This window comes from Gymnoscopelus braueri (genome assembly GCF_963280865.1).
Source record: "Gymnoscopelus braueri genome assembly, chromosome: 2".
NCBI classification, from domain to species: Eukaryota; Metazoa; Chordata; class Actinopteri; order Myctophiformes; family Myctophidae; genus Gymnoscopelus; species Gymnoscopelus braueri.
The window spans coordinates 37,610,896-37,629,330 of NC_137604.1; the positions used below are offsets into that span (position 1 = coordinate 37,610,896).

The window sequence follows — 18,435 nt, forward strand, 5'->3', positions numbered from 1 at the left end:
GCCGAGATGGTGACCGTGGAGGGACACCTGGCTGAAAAAGGACGAGGTACACAGTAACGTAGTAAACTAACTTTGGTTTTGTTTGGTGTAGTGCCATTACATGGGATAAGTTAAATGTTATTGCTTCTCATGGGGAAATAAGTTACTTCATCATTGTTAGTACAGTCAGGGATACAGTAGTATAGTTCCTTATGTTCTTTGTCATTTAGTGAGGTTTAATTAGTCAGGCTTACTTTATAGCAGTCCCATATAGCAGTGGTTCTCAAACATTTTAATTTCAAGGACCCCCAGTTTGGTTTGCATTAGGGCCTAACGCAATGCTGATTAGGCCATAGAGTCCCATAACTGTGAGAGTTTACAAAATACAAATGGAACCAAATGGACATGTAAGCGTCTGTTTTGTTTCTTTTGTAAACTCAGAGTTACAGACCCGTAAGGGTCCATTATTTGGTTCCTAACCCTCAATAATTTAGCTGGGGAGCTAGCCTAAAGGATCCCTGGGGTTCCCCGGACCCCACTTGAGAACCACTGCTCTATAGCCCTCTGCAAGTTTGCACTACATCTCTACTGATGGTGTTTGAAAAATGTATAAGACCAAACTAATTAACAGACTGTCTCCTTGTCCTCTAGCTATAAAGTTGTTTTTTCTCTCTCTTATGATACTGTTATTGCCACATTTCTGATTTATTCCCTGCACTCTCCCGGTCTCTTCTCACTGTCTGTCCCAGGTATGGAGTTGTCTGATCTGGTGGTGTTTAATGGGCACCTGTATAGTGTAGACGACCGCACCGGGGTGGTGTATAGAATAGAGGGACAGCAGGCCATTCCCTGGGTCATCCTGCCTGATGGAGATGGATCAGTGTCCAAAGGTCAGTTAGAACTTGAACCCATTAGCTCTGAATTGTTACTGCTGTACAAGGTATATTCATGACATTCATTACAGTACCTTGCCCAAATTACCACCGTGGAAATGTATTCTAACTTATTGTATCCATACTGGCTATGTGGGGTGGCCTAATGATAATCACAACTGTCCCTGTTCCGCAAACCAACATGTCATAACCCTGAACACTGGGGCCTCTCTTTCCCCCCTGACCCGACACCGGTAGGATTCAAGGCAGAGTGGTTGGCAGTGAAGGATGAACACCTCTATGTGGGTGGACTAGGGAAGGAGTGGACCACCACTTCCGGAGAGGTCCTCAACAACAACCCCGAGTGGGTCAAGGTCGTCGGTTCCCATGGAGACGTGGAGCACGAGAACTGGGTGTGGCGCTACGATGCCCTGCGGAGCGCGGCAGGAATACATCCTCCAGGTACTGATTTAGCTGCTAGTGTGAACGCAGCATCAAGCCCTATACAAACATTTAAAAAAAAAATAGCCAATCTACTAGCTCACAACGTGTGGTTTCCGCAATGCGTTGTGAGCTTGTAGATCCGATATTTTTTTCAACTAAAGGTTTTAGGTGCCTTATGTACTGTAAACTGTAGCCCCTTTAACCTTACAAATCTTCCACACATGCTACCCTTCTTAGCTGGTGTGTTGGTAAATCTTAACACGTTGGCATCAATCATGTTGAGAAACAAGAATAGTTGACATTGATGTCTTTATTTTGTTCTTTGATATCGAATAGATGGAACATGTTATCTAACCAGAATAACAGTTTGTTCTCTGTCCCTCGGGGGAGAGAACTGTGTGTCTAAAGTGCTTCTCCCATGATATCATTTAATAAACTTCTAACTTAGAAATACTCAAGTGTTTCAGACTCCATCTGCCTCGAGATCTTGATTGCGCTGGAATTCCTCAGTAGTTTTCACAGTCACCTGTGTCTTTGTACAGGATGTAAGCTTGGCCAAGCCGTCTGAATATCACTAATTAACCCATTAAGACCTGAAGCCGAATCTACAAATGTCTTCTAAATCCCAACAGTTTTCTAAAAAAAACGTATGTTGCTATATCAGTGGTTCTCACACTTAATCATAATTGTCAAGGACCCCCGAAATTATATGTATTTGGCTGCCGACCCCATCTCAACATATTTTGTTCCAGGGACCCCCAGAAGCAAAGATTTGAGTTAAAAATGTTCGCTTTAAAATAATGTATATTTATTCAAAGATTTGCACACATTTTCACGATTTTTCAAAAATAGGAGATCTACAAGCTCGTAGCGCGGCACTCGGTGCCGCACTATGAGCTTGTAGATCTGCTATTTTTGAATAGCCAAAGTGTAAAATAATGCTTTTTAGCTCAAATCTTAAAATGACACAGATGCGTCCCAGGTCTTAATGGGCAAATGATGTCACCATCATACCCCCAATTAAAGTATTTGGACATAGCATATTATTTCTGTATAAAGCTCTACAGTTTATATCCTGTACAATCTCATAATGAAATCCAATGCCTCCTCTAAAGTGTTTCATAAGCCCTTTGCTGTTTTGTATTTATTATTCATGTCTCTTTCTCCTCTCTCCCCAGGTTACCTCATTCACGAGTCAGCAGCATGGAGCGATCTTCTCCAGCGCTGGTACTTCCTGCCACGTCGTGCAAGCCACCAGCGCTATGAGGAGACAGCCGATGAGCGTCGAGCTACCAACCTGCTCCTCTCTTGTCCCGGTGACTTCAGCCACATCGACGTGAGGAATGTCGGACCCCTAAACCCGACCCACGGCTTCTCCTCCTTCAAATTTGTCCCAGGCACAGATGACAACGTCATTGTGGCGCTCAAGTCGGAGGAAGACGCTGGGAAAATCGCCACCTACATCCTGGCCTTCACATTGGATGGCCATGTGCTGTTGCCTGAGACCAAGATAGGAGATGTCAAGTATGAAGGTTTGGAGTTCATCTAGATTCTAGAATCAGCAAACCTGAGTGTGATAGACCAGCGGACCAGATGAATGGATGTTTTTGTCTGGGTTTTCAAATTGCTCCGCAATTGACCAAAAAGCTGGTCGAGGGATCGACCAGTTGATCTTAAAGACATGGTTGTCCACTCCTGATCTAGAAATTAGCGCTGTAAGCAGAACCAGCTATATTAGTTATGTTTCCATCCAATTGTCATCAAATCTTCTCAAGTGACCTTTTCAGTTGTAAAAAAACAAAGTTAATTAGCTAAAAAGGCTACAGAAACGTTTGGACATACAGTACCTTCAGCCAACATTGATCGTAATCCCCTCCAAATAGAGCACCGAAGTCTGACGTAATTTACACATCCTACCTGGGTCGCGTTTTTTTTTTATCATAAACGATACAGAGCCACCTCCCTGACAATATCGCCGAGACAGTTTGTTTATTTTTGGACCACAATTATTATATGAGACGATTCTATGATGACCCAATGTTATTCTCCATAGAGAAATGACTTACCCAGGGGATGGACGAGTGACGTCAGGACTTCTGTACTCTATAGTTTCCTATTTAATATGTCACACCTAGCTATATCATCTAATAACAGTGACATGGATGATTGTCACATGTCACACCGCCTCTCTACCCTCTTGGTTATCTCTCCTCTACACTATAGCAGAAATGCCTTAAAGCTACAATCTGTACATTTTATGTCCGTCGCCTCCCTCTCCCGACAGAAAGGAAATTGCAACAGTGTCCAAACTACTGCTAAGATGGCAGATTTATGGCCATCTGTGGCCCTTTATTTGACACTGGGGTCGAACATTTTCAGAGGAAGAGTAGGGATGCCACTTCCAACCACTGCAGATGTGCTAGTTGTTATATTGTATTAAAACTACAACTACATGTAACTTTCTTAATGAATTGAATAAAATGTTGTTTTGTCCAATCTGTACAGTAGAGTATGTTAAAACAATATAACTAACACAACTGCAGTGGTTGGAAGTGGCATCCCTACTCTTATATTGAGAAATTTCGATCCTGTGGTAAGGTCTGACCACTACTGGTTGACAAGTGAAGGTCAAAATTCAATTTATCCCCTGAGTAAGAAAGTACTCAAGCCCAGAAGTAAAAATGTAAGCACTTTTGCAGTGCAGCTTTAACGTAAATGTCATTTCATTCATTTAAACAAGCCCAGAATGGCTGCATTGCAGCTTAAACAACATCTTTAAAGAAAAAGAGGAAGGACTCAGTGAGGAGAGGAAAAGGGAGTTGGACCGATGAGAGATGGTAGAAACAGGGTCAGCAACTGCAAAACACCTCAACTTGCCTGTGAATTCAGTACTATGGTTTATCCTGCCTAATACCTATCACTTAACATACAGTTCTGCGCTACAAAGCCAAAGAATAAGTGCATTTCTTCAAACACTGGCGTTACATCTGTTCAGCCAAAGTATTGTGGGTAGAGTAGACGTACATTTCTTATCGTTGAGTAGTATTTAGTTCTATAATTTTGGTCTGTGAAACCTTTACGACACAAAGAAAAAGCTGTTTGCCTTTGAAGGGCAGAACTGTCTTCAAACTATCTGCACTTGGCACAATGTTTGGTATCATTTTCCTAGCCTGAAACTAAATTCTGCTGGTCAGAGACTCAGGGGAAGTTCAAAAAACGGCAACATCCAAAGCATTAACATTAATAACTTAAACATTAATTTGGGTATAAGCAGGCATGACCTAAAAGATCATTAATGTAATGTAAAACTACCTGATTTTTTTTTGTTTTTAACTTATTTTATAGTCTTATATGTGCCTTGAACATCATAATGTGTGTACTCTACACATTACATGCGTTGGTAACAATTCTATAAAGGCTATGATACTGTTGAAGGTGCTCTTTACAGTGACAATGACTACTTCAGTTTTACCAATGGAACACAACTGCACCTCTTACCTACTGTATCACTGTCATATGCAGTAGAAAGACCACACACACTCTTGGGTATTTTAGTGTTACATTCACTTATTATGCAGGAAGTTTCTTTTCATTCACTAGATCAAAATAATGTGTCAGCCAGCATTTCATCCCATAATACATGTGAATCTTGTCGGAAGTTTATGTGTAACTGATTCTCTGACACACTACATTTCACTACATTCTGCAGATTACTAGATTATGGTTGTAATACATTTAATTCATAAATACTCAAGACAATGTCAATGTGCTGTACTAAGTATATTCATAATTTGAAACGTGTTCCCAGCAGTATTGGTCCATGAGGCTTTAGCCATTTCAGTTCTTATGTTTTCATTTCGCTTTATTCAACGTAAGGAATGGGTGCCCATCTAATGACATCACTTGAAGGACAAATTCACAGTCATTGGCAAATTAATGGGTTAAAAACCGCTTACAGATTTTCAAATTATGTGTGAGATTATGCACAGCATCTAAAGTTTTCAGTGAAATGCCCCTTTCACAAATTCTGACTGCTTAATTTCAGCTCAGTTAATCGATTGTTTTAATCCTTAAAGGGATGTGGTGTTGATGTGCATTTCAGTTCATTGTTGATTGTTATAATCTTTATTTAAAATATTGTTTCTATATTGTATTTTGACAGAAAGTTCCCCTTTGTCTCCATTCTGTCAGCCATTTTCTGTTTTCTTACAATTGTCATGGTGCATTTCCTGGACAAACACTGGCCTGGCATGTCCATACAGTAAGATCTCCACTTTGGCATAAACAGCAAACAAGGACAATGTAACAGCCACTGAGTGTAGCAGTTAAAACCGAGACAGTAAGGGTTTTTTTTGTTTTCACATTCATAGTTGCTAATGGTACATTAGCCCTACAACAAATATACAATATAGAAACAATGTTGAAAATTGTGTCCTAAGGTCAGAAAACATGACCTTAAAGGGTCAACATGTATTCCTACAAAGTTACTCAAGTGCATTGCGCACAGATATTAAAATGTGTTTTATTGTTCTTGTGTCTTAAGTTTTTTTTCAATATTGTTTCAACACTAGTGAAATGTTGGAAGATTGTCACTCTCCTCTATAATTTCAGTTTCTAAAAACAGTCCTTTCATCAAGTGTCACTGGACAAACATTTTCAACAGAATGTTGACAACACTTAATATATATTATTGAACAAGAATTTATTATCAGTTAACACAAGATGCTGAACACTGTAATGTGTCATCAACCATTTTATTTAGCCACATTAGATACACTTAAATGTATTAAGGCATTTGTACAGTGTAAAAATAATCCCTTTACCATTTATACAATTTACAACTTAATTCTCCACAACATGAATAGTTAATCATCAATAGTTTCCACAAATACTAATTTACCTGTGGTGGTTTAATGAGAATCTTATAATTATTAAATTGTTCCCACTGTATTTTCTGTCACAGTACATAAGCAAGCACATACTTGAAATTTGTCCTCTACATTTACCCATCCAAAGTAACCATTAATACTGTACTCGGGGAGCAGTTAGGGGTTAAGTGTCTTGCTAAGGGACACATAGGCTGGGGCTGGAGGGTGAACCGAAGACCTGTAAAATGTTTAAACAATCTATAAATTTATCTCACATAAACTAATACAAATATAACAAAAATAAAATATAAAGAAATCTGACTGTGGGGATATTTCGATTTTCCACTGTAAAATTACTTGAATTATTCACATCCATGTTCCCTTATTTAACAGATAAGATGTAAGACCTGAGGGCAATACTGAACCACAAAGACGAAGAGCAGTAGCTGTTCAATATGGCCCCTAGTCATGATGATGCATGACCTTTAAAATACAAAAGATAGTTAGGCCCAATACCAATGTCCTCCATAATGCTGAATTCATACCAGCAACGTCACGAGTCACGACGCTGGCATGTTCTGATTGTGCGTTGAGTTTCAATGCAACGTTTTCTTTTGGAGGATACTCATCAGCAAGTTGAGAAAACCTCAACTTTGACGCTAGTACACAGAGCGTTGGAGATTTAGACAAGCAGTTGTACAGGATGTGTGAAATGAATCAAGATTGAGCAACTGCATGGCATATGTAATGCCTAAAATGTATAAACAGCCAGAGACGAGAATCAAGTGTCTGTGTGGTCTGTTGCCGGGTGCAGGTGCTGGCTCGCTGGACATGGACTAGACACACTCGACACAACTTGAAATGGACAAATGCAATGCTGTATGGATGCAGCAAACACTAAAGTAGCCGTTGTAGATGGATAGACAACTAAACAACATACAGTACATACACAATCTATCCCCAGTATTGTGGGAGCGGGGACAGATCCGGTGCTGCAAGGGTGTTCCAAGGGGCTCACTCCAGCTGCTAGACATTGGCATTGGGCCTTACTGATCTTTGAGGTGATGTTTGTTCACAGAACTATTCCCATTATGATGATTTCTTGAGGCAATGTGGCCATTTTCATGGCTTTGAATGAGCCTAGTTTATTGTAGAAATCCAGCATCCTGCGGTCACTCTGCCTCAACTCACAGAAAGCTCCTTTGGAACCTGGATGTGAGAAGATGTTATGTTTTTAAATCGGACCGAAATTACATCCTTATTACATCCTACATTCTATAGTTGGAGACCTGTACAGAGCACAATCTCAAAACTACACTCACCAGTGGTCTTGATGGATGAGAGCAAGCTGCCAATCATCCGCTTGGCAGGGTTGGGGTCAATGACCCGTGGTAGAAGTTGCATGGTGATCAGTGAGGGGAAGTCCTCCAGCACAGAATCACACAGGAACCTCTAGAGAGGTAGGAGGAACGGAGGGAAGAACAGACAGCATGACATGACTGGTGTAGGGATGGAACCTGTTGCCTTGAAGTTACGAGCTGGTCTTTCTAACTACCATGTCACCCTGCTGTGCATTATTGTGCAACGTTGCATCTTACAACATTAGCTAAATTGGCTCGATTAACATCTGGTACCGATTCTCACCTGAAACTTGGCTGCAGCTAGTTTGACCTCAGTACATCCCAGGGCGTAACCACACAGACCCATCTCATCCTCCAGGACAAGAGCACACTGAGGAGACGGAGGCAGATCACCTACTGCCAGGCTGGAGTGAAAGGACAAGGACAGTTAGTTAGGATGGAGGTAATATAAATAAGGGAAGGAGCATGTTGTGGCAGGGTAGCAGTAAACAGTATGATAAGGGATACAGTAGTAGGGTAGGTAGTAGGGGGTAAAAGCATGAATAATAATGAGGTATTAATTAGGCTGGGATAGTAGAATATGAGAGAAGGATGTAAGAGAGGGCATACACGCAGGCATGCACACTCACACTCTCCTACCTGTCACTAATAAGTGAATGTTGTGTTGTCATGGTGACTTTGCCTTCTTCCTCTCTCCGCATGTCACTGAAAATCCTCTGTATGTCGACCTAGGACGGTAGAAACTGTATTGGTGCTTCACACAGCTCATAAAGCCAATTCTGATTGTCTTGCAAAATATTATAAGTAATACTGTATATCGTCGCTGTTGAGCAGAAACATTTTATCTCCATAATTTAACTTCTGTTTTCCTAAATTAATGCCCTACTTTGTCACACACAGCTTGTAGATCAGCTATTTTTGCTATTTTAGAAAATAAAAGTTAAAATGGTTAAGCGTGTCTGTGGATTTAATAAATATTTAACCAATGAAAAGTATGAATAAGAGCTTGTCACTAAATAATAACCCCATTGGATCCATTGGAACACGTGTTCTTTTTTCCATTTCCTGAAAAGTTACGGTTTTGGACCTGACAGCGACAATATTTAAGGGATAATGTGTGTTAGCCGCTTAGAGTGGATTCTACATCACTCTGTTAGGGTTCATCTTCCAATAATGACTGGCTCACTGTACATTACCCTGCTTATTGCATGGCTACTTATGAATGACAGGAAATATTGATAAAAGTTTCCTTCCTTCCTTCCTTTCTAGACAGGAAGGTGTGGAGGGCAGCGATAGAGTCCCTAGTTGGTGTTGGCTAGTCCGTACTTCCGCACTCTTCCAATGCAATCAGACAGAAGCAAACTAGTGGTCTGACTGTTATTGATGAATTAGACACACAGCATCTATGATTTACCAATCAGAATCGAGTATTCAACAAAGCACTGCAACAAATCAAAAGTGTGAGGATGTGTTACCTTGTCCTCTGGGCAGTATGGACGTATGGAGTACACAGCTGTCATCGGAGGGTGTCGGAATAAGTCCCTGTTTCCATGGCAAGGTAGCATCCTCTACAAAAAACAATAATAAACAGACTATGTATTGACCTATTTTTTGAATGATGGATGGAGTGAGACCATGTCATCATCATAGGTGAAAATCTACACACACAAAAAATACTAAAGATGTTCAGAATCTTTTGAAGATTGTCCAAAAATAGTGTAAATAGCAGATCTACAAGCTCAGAACGTATCACGATGCGTTGCTATGCATTGCTATTTTTGAAATAGGACATAAGTGGTTAGGGTGTACAGTTGACACTGATATCCAAAGCAGCAGACAAGGGTTTCAGTAACTTCAACGAAAGCACAGAAAATACACGTTGCTCATAGTGGAGATCAACACATGACTTGTGCTCTAATGTGCTGCCGTCTCTCTCACGATAAACTGTTCAGGGGGCATATTACCTGGATCTCTCCAGACAGGCCTCCTCTGAAGCCCCATGGTTCGGGATCATCATTCATCAACTGGGCTGAGGGTCGATCACGCCCCCCTGTGGACAGAAAACACACTATAACTTAATACGGCCAAGTATAACCTCCCAAATCCTTAACCTAACCCTGGCCCCTACCACATCCCAACAACAGGGGCTAACCCTTATGGCTCTTTTCGACTAAGAAGAATAACCCAGAACTTTCCATAACCTGAAACTTTCCAGAACCCGTGAAGTTCTGTGATGTTTTTGTTGTCGTTTATGATTCCATCATGACCAGAACCAGGGAGGTACTTAATAATAATAAGATGTGACGCACTGTGATCTTGTAGATCAGCTATTTTCGCAATTTTTTCGCTAGTTCTGACAACTCCGGGTCAGTACTACCTCCTAAGCAGCAAATTAGGTTCTGAGAACCTCATGTGAAACCAAGCTGTAGTATATGGAAAGAAACACAGAGGCACGGCAAGGTTCACTTAGTTCTTGTAGTCAAAAAGACCCATAGGCAAGCCAGGGTCCAGATCCCATCCTCCCACAGGTCCTGTTTTTCTTACCCAAGGTTTTGACATAGGCTCGTGCCAGGCCCACACCACTCTTAATGTCACAGATGTAGTCGTAGAGGTCATAGAGGATGCGGCGGTTGGGGGCGTTGCACAGACGGTTGAACATCTGAACCACCGCTTCACACATGTTGTCAAACTGCTGGGCTCTGGAATGCCACTCGGCCGTCTGGGAAAACAACAAGCATTGAAAGGTATGAAAGACAAAGTATATATCAGCGGAATGTTCAGGCCACTGACTACGACGCACGGTACACCTGACATTACTCGCAACCATTTTCCAAAGCATAGCATAGATTTCTGAAGAATAACATAAGAAATATGTTGGTGGAATCAGATTTACCTCCAGTAACAAAAGGTACCGTATACTAGTCGGACCACTAAAACATATGTGTGTATTTACTCAAATACATACACAGGGTACAATATGTATCTTGCATATCACTGTATGGTATAGAAATACCATAACAGTACTTTCTTAGATGTCCCTGATAGTAACGATTGTTGTGGTTCCTGTACAAAGTGCAACTTCACAACAAAGTGCACTACATATAATCACCCACAGACAGGGAAGATGAAAATAGGAGGTTTCATTTCGCGTAACCAAAATAATTTAATATATCAAATTGTATGCCCCTGTGGTCTCGCCTACACAGGGAAGATGACTAGATCTCTCAAGACCAGAATTGCAGAACACAGAAGCAACATACGCAGGAAGGATCAACGCAGCCCAGTAGCGGTGGATTTTGCAGAAGAGCAGCACAGTGTCTCCTCTTTGAGGTATAGAGCATGTTAGACAAGGGCTTAAAAATGACAGAACAGGTGTGCATTGATCCTGTGAGGATCTAAACGTTGTTATTTCTCAATAAAGTGATCCTTTACCTTGAAGCCTTTTTAAAAGATTTTTGAAGAAGGCATCGGATTCAGTTAATTTCAGTTCGGTATGAACATCAACTTGAAACTCGCTGGAGATAGGTAATCCAACACGCTAAATATAACTGTGCTCATGTGTTGTCAAAGTTATGTTATTGTTGTGTTTTAATGCAATTTAATTAAAGCATGGATAGATTTTTTTTTTAAATCCCTGGAGAAAAGATTGACAAGAGAAATTCAGGTAAGTTCAATAATGTTTGAATGACTTGGACAAAATGTCTAAAAATTAAGCCAGAAACATTGTATGTTAAGACAATTACATATTGACATATGGTCCTTTAATTTGAGAGAGGAAGTGGATGTTATTACGATGGGACACGATAACAAGGAAAAGGGGCAGTTTAACCTTTTAGTACAGTATGTACTTGGAAGGCATCCAAGAGTCATTATTTAGCCGTCACAGTAAAACAAAACAAAAAAAGCCTTCTCTGAGGACAACAATGGAAATAAGCTCTCTTCTACTTATACTTCTGACAAGATATGGTATGTGCAAATATTTGATATGGTCATGTATATGCATTTTTGTCAATAAAAACACCAGTCAATCAAAAACAGAAAGAAAAAAGAACAGAACATCTGTACCAGCTGAAACACAGAATTTGTGATACCTTGTCAGTCACGGTTGCTGTAGTCACCACTCCACTGTGGCTCTTGAGCCAGTCCAGTTCGTGCAGCATGGTTCTGGCGGTGGGCCCGTATTCATATGGCAGATAGAACAGTTCTGACAGCAGGTTCAGGTCGTCCAGGGTCAGCGGTTCGGCCGTGAACAGAGGGTTCTCACCAGGACCCGGAACGTAAGCGAGTTCTCCCCCGTCCGTCTGCATGGGCTCCTCATCTGACTCTTTCTTCAGGCGAGTTGGCGGATGACGAGGGCCTGAAAGGAGAGGATTAACCTTTTTACATTTCAGATATTTATCTGATTCTTTTATCATGGGTGATGGATGGGTCATAATTATTATACGTGACACAGACTACTGGAATGCATTTACATTTTAGGTGTCTAGCTGACCCTTAACACATACTACATAACTTATACTCCTGCAAACATAAAATGAGTCAGTTCCTAGATCACTAGTAACCAACAGCAAGGAGCATAAAGACAAGATCATATTCCTTTGACTCTAAAAGGATCATGTAAGGCAGACATGGCATGAACAGGAAAGGAAAATCACTATCAGGGCAGGGTTATGGTTGATTTATACTTGGTTGCTCGCCGGTGTCGCACAATGAATATAGCCGATCTACAACACGTCACACTGCGACGCGTTGTGAACGTATACAGTATATCGGCTATTTTCAGTGCACAACACCTGCGTGCAACAAGTATAACTCAGGCTTCAGGGTTTAAGGTAAGGAGGACACAGGTACCTCCAGGCTGGTCTGTGATGAGGAACTCCTGCAGCCAGTCTGTGAGGGCCAGACGCAGTGCCTTCTGGGGGCTGTAATCCTGCTCCTCTTCACCTGGAGATGGTGGCGGGTTACAAACAGTGTTTAAGCAGGCAAAAGCTTGATGAATTGCAGAATAGGGAGTGGCGTGTGTATGGTGGTGAGTTGCTTTGTGTTCAATGCAGAAATGGTCTTTTAGAGCACAATGAGAGAGTAAGTAAGAACCACTAACCCTAAAAGTTTAAAACCAACTGAAACTATACAATTTGTTGGCTAAACACACTGCTAAAAGTACAATCAAAAGGGTACCAAAAAGGTGCAAAAGGCACCATCTTTAAATAAATGACACTCACTCATCTCTATGTCCCTCTGCCCGCCATCAGCCCAGGACTTGCACCAGGTAGCTAAGGTGTGGATGGCCACAAAGTTGGGGTAAAATTCACAGTTTGGATTGGTAAGAATACCACTCAGTTTGGGGATCAGCTCTGTGGGTCGGTCCTAGCGGAGGAAATGTTATTAGTTAAGCCTAATACAAAAATCTATAATATAAAAGAAATAACATAAAAATAAGTATGGTGCTTAGTAATCATTGCTATAGAGTGTTTGTTCAGTAACAGGGGTCTCCCTGTCTCTCCAGCTCTTTAATAAACAGAAAATACATTTTCAGGTGGGTTGCAAAATTCCAGCCAATCAGGAGAGAGTAACCATTTAACAGCTTAAATTTTACAGTGTTCCAGTTGCAATTTTGTCTGCTCATTTATTTGTGTCATCGCTTCCAATTCCACTTGTTTAATCTTTATCCTGTGTGAGTTCTCTATTCTCTATCCTGATTGGATAAAATTGGTACCTGCAAATGCATTTTCTGTTTAATAAAGAGCTGGAGAGACATGGAGACTCCTGTTACTGAACAAACACTCTAAATAAATGTTCAATAGCTGATAGTACTCATTCCTATGTGGAATGCCCTACCAACAGTCATAAAATGTGAATCCTTACTCTCAAAACCCCTCTAAAAGAGCACTTACAGGTGGATGCACCCGCCCCCCCACCCGAACTGTTCACTGTACATATTTTTTCCCCGATTTCTACTCGTTTATATGATGTTTTTGCATAGTATTATATATAAATGGTAAATGGTACATTTATATAGCGCTTTTATCCAAAGCGCTTTACATAGATTGTCCATTACATTCACCCATTCACACACACATTCATACACCGATGGCAGAGGAAACCATACAAGGCACCAACCTGCTCATAGGGAGCAATTAGGGGTTCAGCATCTTGCTCAAGGACACTTCGACACTAACTCTGGGGGAGCCCGGGATCGAACTGGAAACCTCACGGCTTCACATCCGGCCGTTCTACCGGCCACTCTACCCCTGAGCCACTGCCGCCCGTATATTTGTCTGTCATTAAATGTTTCGATTAATTGAGTACAAAGGACCCAAATGGAAACAAGCCATAGTGCATTTAAAATCCTAGAGCTATTGAACAATTATTTTAACAAAAAAATATCAATGCTGACTATTTCCACTATAAACATCATAATATACATGTAGGTATAAAATAAATGATGATGGCAGATACTGACCTTGAATGGTCCCATGTAGACTCTCTGTGGGTCATAGTCGTTGGCATGGATATTGTCCCAGATGACTGGCGCCCTCTTCAGGACAGATGATACCTCCTCTATAGACTCCACTGAGATATGGTGGGACACCACCTTAGGACCTGGAAAACATAGATGACCCAACAGTGACAGTCATGGAATACTAATAATCTGATTAATACACACACTGTTACTTGACACACAGATTCTGTGTGTCAATAACAGTGGAGATTATTATTTTATTTTTTTGAAGCGAGATGTTTTACATTCCCATTGGATTCTTTTTTTTTCTTACTCTGTGTTGTGCAAATAGTAGTACTACTACTAACCATGTCTAGATGCACATGTATTCCTACTGGCCTACAGTAATTTCAAAAACCTACCAGAGGCAACACTATGCCGGGTCCCTCTCAGCTTTCCTGCTGCCTGGCTTCATTAAAAAATACAAAAAGGGACAAAGATTTCTTTCTCTTTCTTTAAATTGTAGACTCTACTGCAACTGTCACACACTAAGAATGAGTTCCAATATTGTGTAACCAACCAATTCAGATTGTTGACTTACTGTACGGTCAGGCTATGATTCAGTGTGGGGTGACTCGATAGCCTTAGTTAGGGCGCATACCACATGGTCTCTAATGCCTGATGAGTCTCCAGTTCAATTCCCGGCCGTGCCGACCATTTTATGCATGTCACTCTCCTACACTTTTCGTGTTTTCAGTCTCTCTACAAAAAAAAACCCCAAAAATAACCAAAAAAATGCATTGTGTCCCTACCAGTCCAGAGGATGTCTACACCAGGTAGCAGGTTCTCTCCTACAGTGTGGAGGTAGGAAGACTGGGACACATTGGGAGTACAGAACGCAGCACAGTAATCTGCAGGATCAATAACAAATGTCTATTATTCAGTCATTTCAGAATACCATAAAATGTCTATACGTGGTTCTACTTCCGTGTTTTTTGTACCGGTGGGACAGAAGAGGAAGATCTCTGGTTCTCCCAGGTGCAGGTACACTTGGTTAGTGATGGTCACCTGGGCGTGGGCAAAGGTGCTGAAGGCCTGCTTGTCAGCGGAACACATCTCTCTCTCGATGTCATCAAAAAGCAGAGAGAAAGACCTGCAGCCAAACTCCTTTACCTGCAGGAGCAAAGGGGAAAGTCTGTATTCATATATTATGAAATATCAGATCATATGTAAAGGTGTGGTGTCCAAGGCAAATCCCAGAAAAACAATAAAGATGAATCAAGTTCAGATGAAGTTCTTATCTTAATTGTCCTAAAACCTGAACTCCACCTGTGCTTTATAGCCCAAGCTATATTATAAACAGTATACACATGATGCATTCTTATCTTTATGTTTACGACATGTTCTTATCTTATGTTTCTGTTTTTGTATATTATTTTTATGTCTCTGTAGTTACTACCATAATGACCAAAACAAATTTTTAAAAAATCGTATCTTACCTGGTCAAGTTTTCTTTGGAGTGCGGCAACTTCTTTGGGATTAGAAAAGGTGATGTCCAGACCAGGGGAGATGGCATAGACAAACTCTACATTGTGCTGTTTAGCCGCTGATATCAGAGCCTTCAGTTGTTCTAGAAAAGCAATGAAGCACAACAAAATAAATACAAAAACAGTTTAATGACTACATGCATACTACTCTAGTTAATTATGGCCCAGATGGATTAATACCTGAGAGACATTGTTTTTTTTTTGTTTACACTCGGGATAGGCATTTAGCAGGCACTCTGATCCAGAGTCACCTACAAGTGTGAGATCAGTGTAAATGACATCAACTCGAAGGGTAAATAGGCATGGAGTGCAATGGAAAACAATGTAGCTCTTCAAAGTAACTAGGATACCAGGTAAACATGAAAGCTAGCATCTGTCTAAACAACATGTTATCTAAATAACAGCCATCATGGATGGTTATTTTCATTTCATGATCAAAGATATTTGTATCCCCATGTGAATATGCCAAAGGTTATTCCTATAGTAAATCCTACATTCATTCATACAGTTTGTTTTCTGCTCAGGTCAAAAAAGCAGGGCAGATATGTAACTTAAATATAAACAGAAATGACTATGACTGACAATGCCCGATACCAATAATGAAAATAATGTACAGGCCATGCATTAAATAATTGTACACTTTTTTTTTTAAATCAAGAAAAAAAGACAAAATATCGTCTATTTTTGCTATTTATTTAGCAAATTTATACAGATGAATGTAAATGATTCTGACGATTCTGCATATATAATTGTGATTATCTTAAATAATTGCGATCAGGCTATTATGTAGTAATTGTGACGGGCCTTTTCTTTCATTCAGTTGAAGGAAGTGGACAAGTTATGGGGCATCCATCCATCACCGGCTGAGTTGAGACTCACCTGCCTCCTCGTCAAAGTACAAGTCTCTCCAGTACATCCTATGTTTGTAGTCATCCTTGGGAGCGTAAAGGTATGTGTTCAAACCCCACTTCTGTTCCCTAGAAATGTTAAGAACAGCAAGGAGTAGATCAACAAAAAAGTATTTATATATATGACTTACAAAACAACCAGATATTCTAAGCATTCTTAGTCTTGGTTTCTTGTAATGTTAATGATAGCCAGCACCAGACAATATGTCCATTGATCCCAGAGGGCTCTGCTCTTGTACAAGAGTACAGAAGGAGATACCCACTAGACTATGGAGAGCAGAAGAGGAATATTTAAAAGCTTGCTGCCTGGGTTAGTTTCAGTAAGCTGATCATTACAGTTTAGACTAGAGGGAAGTTGTTAGCTAATAACTGCACGTCAATTACCTCTTGAAAAGGTCTGTTCTTTGCTCCATAGTCCATGGCCGCCCGTAAAAACCTGCATCAAACAAAGGTTGCATTATAAACCCAATGTTAATGCCTCAATAGACAGAGCTGACCTTCAAAGAGCAGTAATTGTTTGGAAAGTGAAAACAATGTGTCATGTGTCTTCTGTCGAACCAAACATATTATTTGTCATGACGTCAAGAGATTTTATACCAAAACTTGGTCATTACCTTGCCTTTGAAGGGCAGAGAAGCACTGACCAATGCAAATTAGCTATTATTTTCCCAAATATTTTGATTAGCCAACTTAACTTTGAGCCTTGATTACCAAGGTTCAATGTTTCTTTATTGTAACATTGTTACTTGTGTACAGGTACATAAGACTAAGAATACACTTATTTTTGTTCTCGTTCCTCAGATACTAGCATTATTAACAATAATAATGATAATAAACATAATGTAGGCCAATATACACCAAGGAAAATAGGGAAGGAATAATCAAGTATAGCAGCAGTACTAAGAAAGAGAACTGTTTGACTGTCCGAGCAGTTAAGGCTGTGTGCACAAGGTTCTTTATTACTGTAACTTAAGATGTCCTAGTATCATGTAGGCTACTATAAAATACAGCAATGTCATATATAAATAGTATTGATATTTTCAGATCACTACAATATCAAGGGCTGGCCCATATACCATGGTAATTCATACACAATCAAATAAAATACAACTAAATGCAATGAGGCTTCGCACCCATGCAGCATGAGTCATTTAGGCTGCACAGAACCCCAAACCTCCAAACAGAAGAGGTGATTAATATTGTGGGCCAGCAATGCGTGACCCACAAGTAGACCTTGTATTGTGAATTTGTACTTCCATGTACTGTTGTTCTCATGTCTTACTAAATAAAGTACATCAACCAATCAACAGCAATGGATCCTGCTGCACCTGTTTCAGATCCCACACAAAGTCTACTGTAGGCTACTGGTATGTTTGTTTTACAAAAAAGGCAACGTTATACACAAACAACCAACAATGGAGTTAATCATAATGTTACAAAATGTGAATTAAATTCATATGTAATACATTATTATTACATTATACACACAGTTTGAATTATAAAAATGTGTTCAATGTATTAAAAATGTATTTATCGAAAATAAAAAAAGTTCTCATAGAGTCTTGCAAAAACGGAATAACAATATTAATGTGTCGTCAGATACCCAAAGTCCAACTGTTGTGACCTGAGACACAAGGACAGTCACTCACCTTCCACCACTCCGCTGATGAAGCGCTTGGTTCCCGTGTTCGGCATGGTCGGTAATGGTAAGGTGGTTCCACGTTATTAACTTATTTCTAAACCTCGACTCTTTTGATTTGATGGACTACTACTGTAGCACAGATCATAAATAACAGTGGCTCCGAATTATGTCAGGACAAGTCATGCAGTTAGGCATTACAAGTGTGTTCATTTAAGGTTCACTTTATTGCACCGTCCCGTGCCTGCACATGCGCAATATTATTCCATGTAAACACAACAGTGCATCGATATAAAGAACGATTGAACGAATTAAAGGAACGATTGGTTTACAGTGGAAGGTGCATGCCTTGTTTGCGTGTCTTCCTACCGGGTA

The 18,435-nt window shown here is 40.3% G+C and overlaps 2 protein-coding genes across 2 annotated transcripts in view; one reads left to right on the forward strand and one right to left on the reverse strand.

Moving 5' to 3' along the window:
• Positions 1-5,825, forward strand: part of cant1b (calcium activated nucleotidase 1b) — a 9,325-nt gene extending 3,500 nt beyond the window's left edge. The window contains exons 3-6 of the mRNA XM_080443090.1: positions 1-46; positions 729-869; positions 1,110-1,313; positions 2,474-5,825. Coding sequence (XP_080299216.1) covers positions 1-46; positions 729-869; positions 1,110-1,313; positions 2,474-2,844 — 762 coding nt within the window. The 3' untranslated portion in view covers positions 2,845-5,825. The remainder of the gene's footprint in view (positions 47-728; positions 870-1,109; positions 1,314-2,473) is intronic.
• A 1,017-nt stretch (positions 5,826-6,842) lies between these two features.
• On the reverse strand, positions 6,843-18,341 carry ogal (O-GlcNAcase like). The gene is made up of 17 exons (XM_080443078.1): positions 18,071-18,341; positions 16,806-16,857; positions 16,393-16,490; positions 15,466-15,596; positions 14,968-15,139; positions 14,779-14,877; positions 13,988-14,127; positions 12,747-12,891; positions 12,376-12,468; positions 11,616-11,881; positions 10,069-10,243; positions 9,489-9,574; positions 9,000-9,092; positions 8,164-8,252; positions 7,808-7,928; positions 7,486-7,615; positions 6,843-7,372 (listed from the first exon to the last, which is right to left on the reverse strand). Exons 1-17 carry the CDS (start codon positions 18,114-18,116, stop codon positions 7,236-7,238), a joined length of 2,073 nt encoding a protein of 690 aa, XP_080299204.1. The 5' UTR covers positions 18,117-18,341; the 3' UTR covers positions 6,843-7,235.
• Positions 18,342-18,435: the final 94 nt, after the last annotated feature.

Coding starts and splice junctions, on each gene's coding strand:
- ogal (XM_080443078.1), bottom strand. CDS start 18,116: ATGCCGAACACGGGAACCAAGCGCTTCATCAGCGGAGTGGTGGAAG. Junction 15,597..16,392: donor GTACTTTGACGAGGAGGCAG/GTGAGTCTCAAC, acceptor TTGCTTTTCTAG/AACAACTGAAGGCTCTGATA. Junction 11,882..12,375: donor CATCACAGACCAGCCTGGAG/GTACCTGTGTCC, acceptor CTCTCCTTTCAG/GCCCTCGTCATCCGCCAACT.